At 45.5% G+C, this 16,686-nt stretch overlaps 1 protein-coding gene across 9 annotated transcripts in view; it reads left to right on the forward strand.

Moving 5' to 3' along the window:
* The window catches only part of FRMD4A (FERM domain containing 4A), a 389,746-nt gene that overhangs the window by 265,762 nt on the left and 107,298 nt on the right, over positions 1-16,686 (forward strand). For all 9 annotated transcript variants that reach the window (XM_054056344.1, XM_054056345.1, XM_054056346.1 and 6 more), the window contains one exon: positions 13,707-13,801. In XM_054056344.1, coding sequence (XP_053912319.1) covers positions 13,707-13,801 — 95 coding nt within the window. The remainder of the gene's footprint in view (positions 1-13,706; positions 13,802-16,686) is intronic.

Below are 16,686 nucleotides of genomic sequence, written 5' to 3' on the forward strand. Positions count from 1 at the left end.
GCATTTCTAAGCACCAATTTCTGTAGGCTGGATGAAGGGAGATGGACATTTCTACAGTTGATTTGAAACTGGATGAACTAGAGCACTTCAGAGGTTTACAGTCGAAAAGATAAATGGATTGTGTGAGATGTCCAATTTCATTATGTGCCCCAGCCAAACTCTTTCTTTAATGTTTGATAGAATTATGATCAAATATTTCAAAATAAAAATGCTGACCTCTGTAGAAATTGTTATTGACCTTGTCAAGGTAGCTTTAATGCTTAAAAAGAATACCAACAATCTCTCAGTGACATAAAACATCAACAGATGCTATCAAATCAAAATATATAGAGAAGGCAGCTAGTTATTCACACTGGCAGAGCTCTTATCAAACTCTGTTGTTGGTTGAATGTGAAATGGATTCCTGCCACAGAAAGCTGGCTCTGAAGCTCACTTCATGTTCAAAGTTTGATTTGCCACATGTGATACAGTTGAGTGATTTAAAACACAATAGACTTTCTTGCAGCAGCTGACTACCCTTTTTCAAAATCATACCTATCTCCGGAAACGGAGAGGCAAATACACATGAAGACCCAAAATACTTTAAGCCAAACCTTTATGTTACGGATTATCTGCATAAATTTGTTGTGTTGGAAGCACTTTCTTAAAGTAGGCCATATAACCTTCAACCCAACGTGCTGCAAAGAATTCCGCATCCATGTCTTTTTTCCTTTACATTGAGACAAGGGTTTGAACCAAAGCCTTGTACACAAACCCTCTTATCTCCGCAGCATGTTCAGTTTGAGACAAGGGTTTGAACCAAAGCCTTGTACACAAACCCTCTTAACTCCGCAGCATGTTCAGTTTGCATCTTGAGCTTCTTCAGTTTGTATTAATTTAGCAGCAATGTCCAATTGAAAAGCTCCATTTACTCTGGTCTCTGTATCCATCACTGCTGTACATTACATGCAAATAAAGGTGAAAAATACTGTGCAGACTCTAGTTCTTTGCTAGAAGTATGAGATGTGCTATGCTTAGTCCCATTAATGTCTTTGCTTGCTTGAATTATTTACGACTAACTGTGGTGAAATCCAAAATTCAGCCAGTGCCTCTGTTAGTAGCTCTGTTGTAGGGGCAACTTCCACAGGTTAAATACCTTTGTGTTGCAAAAAGAGACTTTTTCAGTCTTTGCAAGGATGAGGGAAAGAAGAGTTGCCTGGCTACCCGGGGTTCTTCCAGGCCACTCAAAGATATCGGAGGGCAGAAATATGCTAAAAGGACAATAATACACAAAACTGTAATCCGTGTAAGAAAGTCAGGTGTGTAATTCAGAAGGTCATCACATCCCTTCTTCACAGCAGGAAGAAAGTTTAGAGCAGCATTCCTTCCCCTTGTATAAGACAAGTCAGAGGAAAGAGACAATAGCTTGAGTTTTTCTTGTATTTGAGGACTCTGTGCCTGGGGACTGAACCCAAACCAGCACACAGCTTTGTTCCTTGGCCAGGTTGCAATGTCCTTCACCATGGAACCAAATACAGTGAAGGGTAAAAAAGCCTCATGTTCTGCTCATTGGATTAAGACAGCATTGTCTGGGGCTGGCTGGCAGTGGCTGCAGTTATGTGACAGACAGAAAGGATGGAACATGCCGTGCGTACCTGAGCTGTGTCTTGTAATCTGTGCAGAAAGTTTTTACAGAACCTGGCGCTACATAAGCCAATTCTTCTGGTTTAGGAATATGTGAAATCTGGGTTTGTTCACCTGATTGTGACAGCTGATGGCCAGTTTGAGACCCTCCTTTCTCTGACTTGGCACATAGGGAAGGAAAACCAGTGACTTAGCCTGTACTAGTAGAAGAAACAAGTCAGAAGTTGTTTACTGGCTCCTGGGGCCTGCTGGCATCCAGCTGGCTAAACCCGCTTCCCCTTGAATAAGGTGGATGGATCCATATGACATCTAGAAGTGATTCCTGGCCCAAGCTATCCACCAAATGGTGCTTAGGCATTGTCTGAGATAACATTAGCTGGCACAGACCAGCCCTGTGCAAATGGTGCTGCAATCTGGAGGTCAAGCAATTCCACGCTATGACCCTTTTCAGGTTACTAGTACTGCTGTAGCCAGTGCAGATAAACCATGGGGACCCAATATGCCAGATATGCCCAATCCCGGTTATCTGGAGATCAGGTGAACTGGAAGATGCTTAAGTCACTATGACCTTGAAAACAGCATTTTGCTTTGAAGCACAGATGCTTCTGTCTTCTGCTTATGTGAAACAAATTGTCTTGAACCAGGGCAAAGTGCTCCTGCATATGGGTATCTTCCTTCTGCTCTGCTGATCCATTGTCCATACTCATCTCACTTACACATGGAAAACCCATAGACATTTCATGTCGAAGGAGATGGGAAACTATTGAGTGGATCGTTAATAAGTTCAAGGTATTGAGAATGATTTGAAAGACTAGTGAATCTAGCCATCACAGCTGAGAATGGGTTTTTTTCTGCTCTGTGGGGACTGAATTTGCTTGGAAGTCAATTTTGAGGTTCACGTAAGTATCTTTTTTCTTACCAGTCTTTATGAGTTTGCACCTCATAAATTTGTTCTAATTTCCATGAAAGCTCAAAAGAAATCTTAGTCAAAGCTGTCAAATTAGGGAAGGATTTTCATTAAAGCAGAACTAATCCACAAAATGCAGCTCCTGACAATACTATAAAACCCCCTATGGTGTTCAGAGTAGTCTCCTGAAAACACAGTATTTGCTAGAGTAAACATAAAGGCAAAGCAAGCAGCCAGCCTGGCTTGTCTTCAGGAGTGTCTTGTAAGGGACAAAACAGATTTGATGTTCTGTAAAGTTTTTGGAGAAACCCAAAGAAAGATAATAGAGGAATAATCCGCGTCCTCCAGTGATTTAAAGACAAACCTAGAAAGTTTTAAAAAAAGAATAAAAAAAGTTACACGCACAAATTGACTCAGGTCAACTTTTTAACTTGCTTCAGTGATGTTTTCATGGCTGATTAGCTGAGCCGGCAGTGACCCTGGCAGTGTTACAAAAGCAATTTTTACATCAGTCAGCATAAGGAATTCCACATTTTCTATCAAATCCCTCCTAAAAAGACGCCTGCTTGCCCTTGCAATCAGGGTTTGCTTCTGTGTTCGGCCAGATCTTCTCACTTGGTTCATGCTCCTGGGCACTATTGAGTTGGAAGAACTCAGAGGTGGCTGCATATGAGGTTACTCTGCACGATCTCTTTTACTGTCCAGAAAGATTACCCAGGGGAAAAGGCCAGGATTTTGACCTCTTGCCTTGGATTCTCAGGCCTCTGGAAATCCCATGCAAAGGATTGCTTATACATGCACAGATCAGCACTCTGAAATATGGAAGGTACATTGGGAGACACTGGATCTAGCACAGATGCTCCGTGAAAGTGATGTGCATCTGCCAGCACATCCAGTCTGCGTTATGCAGAGATGCAGGCTTTTGAGGGATCCCAGAAATACCTTACAGTGTGCTGTTCCTGCTGGCACCCCAAGTAGTCAAGGCAAAACAAGACATCAGTCTGAATGCCAGGCACAGCACCCTCTTTCTCTCCTCAGTCCTGCAGGAGACTGCGATGCAGATTCCCACGTGGGATGCTGTGCTCACAGCAGCCACCAAATTTCCTTGTGCTTCAAGTCTATGGGTGCACATGCACACAAAGCAGGGCCAGGCACAAAGCTCAGCCCATTCTGCCACCCTCAGCCCATCAGCTGGATCTCTCAGCTGTATATGGCGACTTTTGCTGCTTCCAGTAGAGGCAAAGAGGCTATAGAGCAGGCAGGGGCTTAAGGGAGGAAAGAGGGATGCACAGAGGCTTTTGTCATGCATGAGAGAAAGGTGTAAGCATGGAGCAGTGTAGATGGGCAGATTTCCTGTCCCAGCACCACCAGCGGCTGGTTAGCCTCTTTGGATGCAGTCACCTGAAAATGCTGTTGGGATGATATAGAAGACAACAGAGAGAAATGGGGTCACTGGGCATTGACGCAGACCCCGTCTCAATGGGGGAAGTGTGCAGCTGGCTCTGCATCAGGGAAAAGGGGGGGGGATGTTACAAACCACAAAGTGTCTTTTTTCTCCCACCATCCGCTTCTCATTTTGGCTTTGACATGAATTTGCCATGCAGACTTGGACGGCTCATGCTCTCTGCTTTCTCTAACTAAAAAAAATATTTAAGCAGATTCGCATTACTAATATGTAGGGGAATTAGAGATTGTCAGCAATAGCTTCTGACTTAAGATATTGAGTGTCAGGTATTAGCTGAACCCAGAAATATAGCTATCTGTGAATATTTCTAAGGCAACTTGTCAGTAGGGTGTTTCTAATCCTTTTACCAAACAGTCTTTTTTAAAACTTGGGGAATTTTTTTGCCTTTATCTCTCTGACCCTAATAAATCTTAATTCCCATGACTTGCGGGTGTTGACTTTCCAAGAAAAACGTCAATGGCAGTCTGTAACCACCCTCCACATTCCCAGGGAGGCTGCTGGAGGCAAGTTGTTTCATTTTCCTATGCAAATGAAGAAAAGAGACTTTCAGAGCCAGCTGCTGACTCTGGAAATGGGTTCTGCGCGCACCAGCGCAAGCAACGCTCCCAGAGCTGGTCCCTGACACTGACAGAGTTCAGCTGTTTCATGATAAGAAATAAAGTGTTTCCTCAGCAGGCATCATGCATTTCATTGAATAATTTTTCATCCAACTACATCCCAGCCTGCTTTAATTATGTTCAGTCCATGTATCGACACAGTAACACGGAATTGAGGAATGGTGAGTCCCATAAGGGGAATTGCAAAGCTGAAACCCCTGAGGCCCCAAGCCTTCAGCCTGAGCAGTTTTGTACGATGTTATTATGCTGTATTCCAGTGAGACAATACCTGAAAAAGGCGTTATTTGCTATTTACATAAGAGTACTGAGGAGTGACTTTGGATTTTTTTTTTCTTCGAAGTGTGTAAAATGGGTTAAACAACACAGCGACAGAGCTGTTGGCAAAGTCAATTTGACAAGAAGAGAACCAGGAGTGAGTGACAGTTCAATGGCCCCTGGATGAGAGATTTTGGTGTTTTATGCACAATGAAGCAGGTGTGGGAGAGAATTGCAGTCTGTAACTATCAAGGGTAATGCTCTGCCTCATGCATACGGGTATACACGTGCTGCCGGCCTTCAGCAGATAAGGCTGCTGGCCACTAGATAGCTAATACCTAGAGAAACAGAGTGGGAGCACAAAGGGTCTATGTGGGCATCTTTACTGCCTTTATCGCTGTGGTGCTGGAGCATAGCCTCGTGGCTGGTTTTAGCAGATGATCTAATTCAGCAGAGGCACCTGGAGTTTGTTTGATTAGCAAATGATAATAGCTGGTGGAGGGGAAGAATTGTGTGCAAATCACCATTTTGCACTTTTATTTCCTTCTGATTGCACTGTCGAAGGCTTGAGATGGGCAAGAGCTGCTGACAGCTAATAAGGGAGCATTGTGCCCTGCCTGGTGGCACAATCGAGACAGGAATTACTCTGTATTAAAGCACAACACTTTTTCTGCCTCACCTCTCCCACTACACGCACACCGTCAGCCTACATTTCAGCTCAAGCCACCAAAGAGATGTTTTTCAAATATCCAGCCTTTGAATGTTAAGCAAAACTGGACCAAGTCAGTAAGACTCAAGAGGCTGGTTTGAACTAAAATATACTTCACAGTCCATCCTGCAGAAGCCAAACCTGCTCGGGAACTCACCAGACAGCATCTGCCATGTCTATGCTCATAAATAAAATAGGTCGTGTCTCTCTGGCTGGGCAGGAAGCCACATGGCATCGCCTAGCTCATGTTCCTAGGGTTAAATGTGCTCTCTCCCCCAAACAAGGTAACCACCCCTGAGGCTGTCTGGTCAGCATGTGCTCACAGTAGAATAGCAACGATTTGAGACATCCCTGGAGCCTGTGCCTGACCACAGCTGGGTTATCAGCACAAAGTTGGTGCAGGCTGAGCACAGGTACTGCACACAGTCTTTAGCAATGCAGCACTTGGAATAGCAGTGTCTCGTCTCTCTGTTCTTGTGATATATTTCATTCAAAGTCCCTCCAGCAAGAAGACTGTGGATGGCAGCAGCCTTTTTAATCTAATGAAACGAGGCATTACTAAGCGTGATCTCGTTACCTGGTTCCCACAGTTCAGAGTGTCTCTGTGCTGGGTGGATTTGGGCAGTGTGTGTCTGTCCATATGTTGAAACTATGCATTTCCCAGAAACCTTCTGCCACGGAGCATTAGGGAAAAGCTATGATATGGGGGAGGGGGAACAGATAGGCTTGTTTGACAGTTAACAAAACAATAAAATACACTTTGTGCATGCCCATGTTTCTAGGGACATACCAGCAGCTGCTAATACCATGTCATCTGTTTTTTATTCATGGCACTGCTGGACTGTGGATAAATAATCTCTCTCTATAACTCACTCATTTCTTAGCGTAATGGGAAGCCGTCACTGAGAAACATGTTTCTCTGCCAAAACTGGGCAGCCTGTCTTTCCACTGGGGAAACACATGAGACTGGAGTTCCTCAGGCTGCTCAAATCCCAGTAACATTGTCTCTTAATTATATTGAATATTTATTACTGGAATGCTTGTGTTTCTGCTGTATTTTCCATGATTACTGACAGAATGATCTGCTCAAGCTACAGACAAATCCTTGTGCTTCTCTGATTTTGCTAGCTGACATAGGTTAATGCTTACTTCCCAGGCACTGAGTCAGCTGAGGTGCCTGTGGGTTGGCGAGATGAGCTTCTAGTTGCACCCATGGTGGCACTTCAGCTACCTGGTTTGCAGCCCTCAAGAAGCCCTCCTCACAGCACTGTCCTCTCAGGGCAGGATTTGGCTTGAGTCAGGTTAGATATTTACAGTGCTGGTCCTCAGCTGAGTCAATCACCATGGCCTCCTGGAGAGAAAGAGATATTTGTAAGAATTTGAGCCGGTTTAGGATGAGATTAGTTGCCCCTAGAGGCTTACCGCAGAATCATGGAATGGTTTGGGTTGGAAGGGACCTTTAAAGGTCATCTAGTTCAACCCCCCTGCAATTAGCAGGGATGCCTTCAAGTAGATCAGGTTCTCAGAGCCCCATTCAGCCTGACCTTGAATGTTCTTAAGGATGGGGCTTCTACCAATATCTCTGGGCAACCTGTGCCAATGTTTCACCTCACTTTAATGCCTCACTTTAAAAATTTCCTCCTTATATCTAGTCTAAATCTACACTATTTCGGTTTAAAACCATTACCTCTTGTCCTATCATTTCAGGCCCTACAAAAAAGACTATCCCTGTGTTTCTTATAGTCCCCCTTGAAGTACTGAAAGGCCACAATAAAGTCTCCCCAGAGCCTTCTCTTCTCCAGGCTGAACAACCTCAACTCTCTCAGCCTGTCCTCAGATGAGAGGCATTGTATCCCTTTGATCATTTTTGAGGCCTCCTCTGAACCCGCTACAACAGATCCATGTCTTTCCTGTGCTGAGGGCTCCAGAGGCAGACACAGTACTACAGGTGGGGTCTCACCAGAACGGAGTAGAGGGGTAGAACCACCTTCCTTGACCTGATGGCCATGCTTCTTGAAATGGGTACAGTTGGCATTCTGGGCTGCAAGCGCATATTGCCAACTCATGTCTAGCTTTTCGTCCACGAGTACCCCCAAGTCCTTTTTGGCAGGGCTGCTCTGAATCCCTTCGTCCCCCAGGCTGCAACGATACCAGGGGTTGCCCCAACCCAGGTGCAGAACCTTGCACTTGGCCTTGTTAAACACCATGATGCTCACACGGGTCCACATCTGGAGCTTGTGCAGGCCCCTCTGAATGGCATCCTGTCCCTCTGGTCTGTCACACACAGCACTCAGCTTGATGCCAAGCTTCCCTCAGGGTACAAGAAGTTCTTCTGCCCAGAAACCCTCTTCCCCCTCCTCTCATCCTATGGTCAGTGCATGTCCATAACGTATCACTATTGTCACAAAACCTTTGTGACAATGACTGTGGCTGGTGCTAGGAGACACCAAAATGTGTTTTGCGTGTCACCTTGAGTAGCAAAGCCTAGTACTGCATCACCCACATCTCACCTTCTCCTTTACCTCTCTCCAGTGCTGGGAAGCTCTCCTGTCAGCAGATCCCAGCCTGCTCACCCTGTAAATCCAGCAGCACGTTAATGGGCTTATGCTAATGAGAACTCATCCAATAAATACATGGAAAAGTTGTGATACTCAGGTTTTTTAACACTGAATCAGTGTGATACATCCCTCGTGCAGCCTCCAACTCCCCTTCCCGAGACACTCTTGGGGCTGCCCTTTCCCTCCCCTCTCGGACATGGCATAGGGCACACTGAAGGGTACCTGTGTCATCTTGCTAATAAGGGGGCAGCCCCTAATGAGTCCATCTCTCCTCTCTGAAACGGAAGGGAGAAACCTCACGGTGCTCCCAAGTTAGGTTTGGCTTCACAGAGGAATTGCCCACTCTACAGATGATCAGAAGTCCTCTGGAGGAAGCATTGATGCCATCATGCAACCGTGGGTGGTTATGCAGTGTTGAGGTATTAAGTTTTGTGAAAAGTGTCATGTTTGTAAGTCCAGGGAGCCCAGGGTGCAAAGTGCTGCTTGTCCCAGGCTGGAGTAGAAATTGGGGAGTACAGGTAAGAGTCCTGCATTGTAAAAGTACTCAGCACATTGTCCTACAGAAAACCCTCAGGGACAGTGTCTTTGGCTGTGAAATGACTGGTGTATGTGCCAGAGACTCCACTAAATGGGAGCGTGGGTCCCTCAGCTCTTCCACCTGGCTGGAGGAGAGACCTCACCAGGAGCAAGCTCTTCTCCCCCAGGGACACAGCTCTGGTGTGCTGGGACCCCAGCTGGGGCCCTGCTGATTTCTCTGGTAAAAATAACAATTGATTTACAGTGCATTGTTCTTCACATGCATTTTCATACAGAAAGTCCGGTAGCAGGAGGGAGCAGTGGGGGAAGCCTCGGCTGAATAATGTTGCTCTGAAAACCCACGCCCACCAGCAAATCAGTCTCAGCCCTTGCTGCTCCAGCTGAAGGGTTTCTGCTGGCATACCCCATCCCAAGTTCAGGCCATCCAGCTGCAGCTCTGACGTGCTCCCCTATGCTGCTTTTTCTGATGCAAGTTACAAGGGGAATGCCAGGAACATGTAAGTGGGAAGGACACGAAGACTGGCAGATGGAGAGGGGTCTCAGCAGATGCCCAGGCAGCTCACAGTGCTTCATGGAACTGCTCTGTGGCTCTGCAGCATTCAGGGCACAGTTCAGTTTCTGGTTTGAATGCCACCTGTTAGCCCTGATTTATGCCTGTGAGATTCACAAGCTGTCTTGCTGACTATCCTGCAATATTCTATGTAGAAGGTCCTAGGCCCACTTCCTATTGATTTCACTGCTCTCAGAGACCAGATCCCTTCTTCTTCAATGTGTCTGTGGTAGAAGTTTTATTAATGCACAATGAATATCCCTCTGGAAAATGAAGTCCAGAAATTAATAATGAATTAAAACAACTTGCCACAGGCATCGCTAATGAGCTCTTTGTCAGTGCGGCTCACATGAAAGGAGGTCATCGCTCAGCCGTTCCCATCACCAAAGGCAAGCAGATTAACCGTTAACATTGAGCGGGTGGGTCTCTCCTGAGACAGCAGGATGGGCTGCAGCTTAGCTTGTGCTAGGCAGCATTTTCCTGCCCTTATCCCTGCTCTTCCGGTTTGTCTTGAAAAGTCTTCACTACCTGGAGGAGACACCTTCCTCTTCTCCCTTCTTAAGACTCAGGTTGACCATCTGTGTTGGGAGAACATGGGACTCATCACACTGGAAAGGACAGTAACCTTGCAGAACTTAAGAGGAAAGCAGAAAGTAATCTTTAAGGGGCTTAACTTCACTGCCATAAGCCTCTTCGAGGACACTGGCCCAGTAACTAACCTGGCACCACTCCAGTGCTGGGTCTGCATCTATTGTTCTTTTCCCTTATCTTGCAAGGCAAAGGGTTATCCTCCATTATCTGCAACTGCAGGCTTTGGAGGAGGGCGGGCAAGGGCAGTGGAGATCGTGCCCCTGCAAAGCCCAGGAGGAGGGCTGGGCTGGGAGAGGAGCAGCTGCCACTGGGCAGAATAGAAGGGAAGGCTGTCACATCATGCCGACCACCTCTCCATAGCTTTTTCAGCAGAAATAAGAGAGCAACAAGTTGCATTTACCCATCTTGCCTGGAGAGGGTGGCAGAAGGCAGGTGCCTTCAGGCGCCTGGGTGCTGCAGTGCCTGGGGCAAGGGACACTAGGCATCACTTCTCCATGGTGTGGCTGGACTTCAGAAGGGGATTTCACCCTTTGTCCAGTGACCCTTGTGACAGTGCTGGCTGAAGCTGAGGGTTCCATCACTTTCTCATGTCCACAGGCAACCTGTTTCGCGTCAGCCATTTCTTGCTTTGTTCTGCTTTCTTCCAAAATACAAAAGCCCAACTTATCTCCTCCAAGTGCCCGATTCAGGCTTGGGAAATGCATAGAATCATAGAATTACTTGGTTGGAAAAGACCACTGAGATCATCGAGTCCAAGCATACCTGTCCACTACTAAATCATACCCCTGAGCACTTCATCTACCCATCTTTTAAACACCTCCAGGAATGTTGACTCAGTCACCTCCCTGAGCAGAATGGTTCCAATGCCAAATAACCTTTCTGATGAAGAAATTTTTCCTGATATCTGATCTATACCTCCCCTGGTGCAACTTGAAACCATTCCCTCTCGTCCTATCACCTGTCGCTTGGAAGAAGAGACCAGCACCCACCTTGCTACAACCTTCTTTCAGGTAGCTGTAGACAGTGATAAGGTCTCCCCTCAGCCTCCTTTTCTCCAGGCTAAACAACCTCAATTTCCTGAGCCGCTCTTCATAGGAGTTGTTCCCCAGCCCCTTCACCAGCTCCCTTCCCTTCTCTGGATGCACTCCAGGCCCTCAATGTCCTTCTTGTGGTGAGGAGCCCAAAACTGAAAACAGGATGCCAAGTGCAGCCTCGCCAATGCTGAGGCTGCTCGAAGCATGCTTTTTCATCACCCTTCTCCATCCTTGCCCTCTCAGGTGCGACACACAGCGAGGCTGGTTGATGTCTTGCTTCCTTGCTTGGTGGCACAATTGCCTGTTTATCAAATAACGGAGTCATCCCAGAACACTGGGAGCCAGGCAGTGCCAGCCACGCAGCACCACACCTGCAATGCATGCCATCATCAGGATGCCCAGATTTACCTCCACCAACTGCCCCCACCAGTGGCTCTGGGCACAGAGGGATCAGTCCTACCCTCCCCTACACCCATCTCTGGTCACGCATTCCCAGCCCTACTCTTGCAGTAGAGCTGGGCTTGAAGAAATCCCTTTCTTCTGTGGAGAAAGTCTAACTTGACAGGGAGAGAAAAGAGCAGGGAGGCTTGGGCAGGAGTGAGGGAAAAGCAAGACTTGGGCTCTCAAACTGCTTACTGACAGAAGCAAAACCCCCTTCTTCTCTCTCCTTCAAAAGTTTCTTTTTGTTTGTCTGTTGTTATACTGAAAACTCATCAACACCCTCAGTAAGTGCATGCATAGAGCCTGTTTGTCTCTGGATTCACACTGCAGTCTTACCATCCTCTTCATCACTGTATCCGGGTACCTCATAAGCCAGACTGTATCTTGTCTGCTAAAAGGTCTGTCAAAGGGAGGTTCATCTTACTGGAGACACAGATACTGGGAATATCCATCCCACCCAGCTCAATGCCAGGAAAGATGCATCTGAGGAGCCTCCAAAGAGACTGGTGTAGCTGATAAGTTCTTTGCTTTGGTCCCTGAAGGTACCAAAGAAGACAAAGGACCAGAGCCCCACGTCTAGTCTGCTCAGCTCTGAGCACTGTTCAGGACTGGTTCAAGAGTCTGAGAAAGACAAAGCAGCAGGGAGCATAGACATAGCAGAGACAGTTGTGCCTGAGAAGTTTGGCTTAGCAGTTAAAATGAAGCTTGTTGCAACCCACCTATTTGTTATCTGCCAGGCTGTTCTTCCTACACAGCAAGTTATCTCATATTCAGAGGCTGCTTTAAGCTAGTGCTGCATTTAGGCACAGCTCTTGCTTCTTCCTTTGCTGGCATGACCTAGAAACCACCCTTGCGTGGGGTGCACAGACAAAGACTGGTATGGATGCTGCTGGTAACTACTTTGGGATGTAGCAGGCAGACAGGTGGGTGGAGAATGGTTTAAAGCTCACATAAATGCTAGAGAAGTATTTCAGGCTTGTCTCAGCTGTACCAGGTATGAGGATAGTGCTGGGATTAGGACCGTTTTTAGAGAGCAGTTGATAGTCATAGAATCATAGAATAGTTTGGGTTGGAAGGGACTTTAAAGATCATCTAGTTCCAACACCCCTGCCATGGGCAGGGACATCCCACTAGATAAGGGTACCCAAGGCCCCATCCAACCTGACCTTGAACACCTCCAGGGATGGGGCATCCACAACCTCCCTGGGCAACAGTCTTATGAATCTATCTGGGAATTAAGTACATATCACTTTTTTTCAACACAAGCTGTGTTTGTATTTACAGCAAGGGACAGTCAATTAGCACAGCAGAGTTCTCATGTCTCCACCACCCATTTTCTGCACAGCATCATAAATTCATCTCCATTTAGCAACAGGTTCACATCTAGGGTAACTCTGACCCAGCTCCTTGACAGGCTCGCTGGGGCAGCCAAGCCTGCAGCCAGCTTTATTTTCACTGCAGCTTGCAGCACAGAGATTTGTAGGCCAAATCTTATGAGCAGCCACCAGGGAACACTGGTGGGATCTCTAACCCGAGCTGTGTCAGTGCTGCTGTAGTCATCACAGCTCTGGAGCTATTACAGGCTACAGCTACCTGGATCCTTTGTATCCACATTTCTTACCAATGATAGTTGGGACAAGAGCACTGCCGTAGCCAAGACTTCAGTTGCCCAGTAGGAAATACAGGAGCTTAGCAGAGCTGGTGGAAATTCATACAGGTCAAAGGAAGCGTTAGACTTAAAAGTCAAATAAGATTTTGCAGAAAAGGCAGAATTGCCCCATGGTAGCAATGCCTCATCCTCTGAATGGAGTGAACTGTTTCTGGGAGCTTGACTTTTAGCCTCTTACAAAGGGTATTTTGAAATTGTGTGTTACTTTCCTCTCTTTCCTCCCAAGTGCCTAAATTTGAGGACATATCCTTACCCCTAAATGGCAAGCAATACTGAAGGGGAAACCATTTCGTTCTGTCATTTACTTCTCATTTAGTCCTGTCACATCCTATCTTTTGGCACTATGTATTTTCTTACTGTTATGAGCATATATTTGTGCTGCATGTGAGAGAGTGGGTGTCTAAAATGTGCTTGCAAATGTCCTTGATAAAAAGCTTTAACAACTAAAATTATTAGAGAGGCATGAGTGAGCTGGTCATCGAAGATCTGAACATTGGCAGGCAGCAGGTCATCTGTCTGCAGAGACATTAAGTACTGAAGAGGTCAGAATTGCCAGTTTTTTAGTATTTACCTAGAAGGGAAACTACTGATCATTTTGAGGAGCTAATGTTGCGTGCAGATATAGCTTGAACACCAGAGGGAACATAAAAGCAACAACAGTGCAGTAGGATAGTGTTTCCCTCCAGAAGCACAGTGCAGTTCTATCCAATTTCTCCTCATTAATCATTTTCTCTCTTTCTTGTTTTACAGCCAAAGCTTTTGGCCAAGGAGTTGCTTGACTTGGTGGCATCTCATTTCAACCTGAAGGAGAAGGAGTACTTTGGAATTGCATTCACAGATGAAACGTAAGTGTGAGAATACAAAGACCTAAGAGGCAGTTCTTAAATCACAGGAAATCTTGGCAATTTTGTCCTAAGCAAAATGACCAGTATAGAAAACCTGTGTGTCTTGAGGTCTTATACCAAGGTCTAGGGAAACATGTATCTCACATTGGAGTCTGTCCTGCACTGCCTCTTCTTCAAAGGTCTAGAGGCCTCTCATGGTAAGCTAAGCATTGCCAGAGATGCATAGAGGCAGTAACATTTCCTTCCTGATCCCATGTTCAAAGAGTTGGTGTCTTTTGGCATTGCTAAAAGGTTAGCTTAAGCTCTCATGGGCTTAAGATCCACTCACTAGTTTGAAATTATTACTAGATAGGTGGAACTATTCAGTTAAAGTGTTAATCAATTTATTCACTCAAGCACAGCTAAAAGCAATGATAAATTATTTCAAGGAAACAAAAAACAAATCACAAAATTATTACTTCTGATGTTTTATATCTCAGATTAGAGTTTCTTAAAAGAAGGAAAGAAGAAAGTGTGAGAAAAAGTGTGATTGCCAAATCTAACATGAAAAAAAAAAAGCATTTTTAAATGTAAAACTGCATTGTGGAAAGGATTCAATCTTACCATGAATCACACAACAAACAGCCTTATGGCTGAGCTAAACCAAAAGATGAGACCCTGACACTGCAGTCACCCCAGCTCCCAGAGCCCTAGTATTACCGCAAAATTTGAGGGTTTGTCTCAAGATAGGGCATTTCTACCCCATGTTTAAAACACAATTATAAAATTAGCACTGAAGAAATAAATGTTTGCCAAATGCTATGGTTAGTCCTTGACTGTGAAGTCTCTGCAATACTGCACAGCCCCTGCTACTTTTTTCCAGCTGCACATTTTCTCTCCATAGTTAGACTGTGCTGGCTGTGTGGACTGTGTCTTATATGCGTGTACATAGACCATACACCACCGTAGTTTGCAATAGGTTTTTCTTTATATTAAGCAGGAAAATGCATCCCACATCTATTGTGTTTTAAAAAAAACAAGATTTTCAAGCTGATGTTGTGATCACAGAACAGCTGGGTCAGAGGTGCTGCTGTCATGAGCCGGCTCTGCTCTCCTGTTGAAGTGGCAGTGAAATCTAAAGTGTCTGCTGGAATACTCTTTTGGGACTGGGTAATCAAAGGCTGCTGGGCAATTGCACAAACACATACACATTCATCTCAGCAGTGGTTTCCCCTCTAAAGCCAGTTCCTTTGGCAAGTGCATGCTTTGGGCAGCCTTAGGCCATCTCATGACACAGCTCCTGAGGTGGAAGGATGTTCGGCGTTAGGCACATGCAGAAGAAGGACCTGAGTCAGAGGAAAGCTCAGAACCTATTTCATCCCACTGATGTGAGTAGCTCAGCCCTATGGCAGAACTCCAGCCCAACACATATTAATGAGTCTGGCCCTCAAAGAAGGTATGGCAGAAAGCACTGGCAGCTTATAAAGCAGGAGGAAGAAATTACTTCTCACCAGGTTATTATTTCTTGTTGGAGACAGCAAGTTACTCAGTGGGTGCTGCCCAAAGGGTGCAAGAAAGCTGTGCATGGAAGTCAAAGCAGAGTAAGAGATGAAACTGTTCCCTTAACACTCCAAATAGTACAGGTTAAAACCAAGAAACACATGTCAGACAGCAAGCAGATAGCAGCTGAGCCAGTCTCAACTCTCAGCTCTGCTGAGTGGGCACAGGGCTCCCCTGGGAGTGCAAGGGAAACTAATGAGGAGGTGTCAGGAATCAGAGAGAGCCCAGCCTCCCCTGGGGCTTCCAGGTTTAACATAGAGCAGTGTTAGCAGAGAGGTGGGTTAGTGACGGGAGGAAGTGCAAGAGGCTGACAGATGCTGTCGAGGAAGTGCTCAAAGATTTGCAGCAGATACAGATGCATGCAAACTGTCTGGATGGGATTTCAAAGGGTAAGATGATGGTAACCACTTACTTGGTCACCCTCATGACCTGTGGTCAAGATGAAGCTGGGTGCATTTTAGGAGATGCTCAGCCAGCCCAGATGAAATATTTGGGGACATCCTCCTTAAAGCTAGTAAACGCACCCAGCAACATGCCAGTAAGCTGATCTAAAGCTTGATCTGCAGCCTTTCTGTTGTCCCATACTGAGTCTGACCCTTATACTGAGGCTTCATTAGCGCTGTGAAAATAAGTGTGACAAAAATTATATATGGGTAATATTTCCTCTTCAGCTGCAAAAAGCTTTGAATAGAGTTGGCACAAACAGCAATCATTTTATTTGACTGAACACAGTCAAAAAATACACTTGAGGGGCTAGACTGGGTCTTGGAAATAGATGCCTTGTGCCACCTTCAGAAAATAATCTGTTCTGCAGATCTTAACCTGCAATGTGAAATGAAAGTTAAGAAAAAATCCTTTCTTCAATTAGCACAAAAAGCAGGCTCTTACTGTGTGTTTGAAGAGAACCTAATACAGCCCTCTAGCTGATACAGACCAGGCACTGAAAAGGAAAACCTTTAATTCTGAGATGCAGACCCTGAAGGATTTCCTTCTCTTCACTCTTCACTGAGTTTCTATGCACCTTACCTGAAGAGAACTCCTAACCAGATAAAGCAGAACAAACCTGGTTCATAAATGTAGTCTGGAGTTGACTAAATTGCAAGTTTAGAAAGAAGAGAAGCCACTAAAGTATTAAATCAATTCTTCTATTTAAAAGTAAAAGCTCTATGAGAGTAATTTATTTGGAAATGATTTGGACTGGGGATTTCCATTCATTAGTTGTGCTCTATCATGACAACCTGAGAAGAAAATCAATAGGAACAACCTTTGCGTTGGTGACTTAATAGTTTCTTTTGATAATATAGGGTCATTATGGCATTGAGCGTGACTAAAATTAGATTGTCAGA

The sequence above is a fragment of the Cuculus canorus genome, chromosome 1, assembly GCF_017976375.1.
Source record: "Cuculus canorus isolate bCucCan1 chromosome 1, bCucCan1.pri, whole genome shotgun sequence".
Classification (NCBI taxonomy): Eukaryota; Metazoa; Chordata; class Aves; order Cuculiformes; family Cuculidae; genus Cuculus; species Cuculus canorus.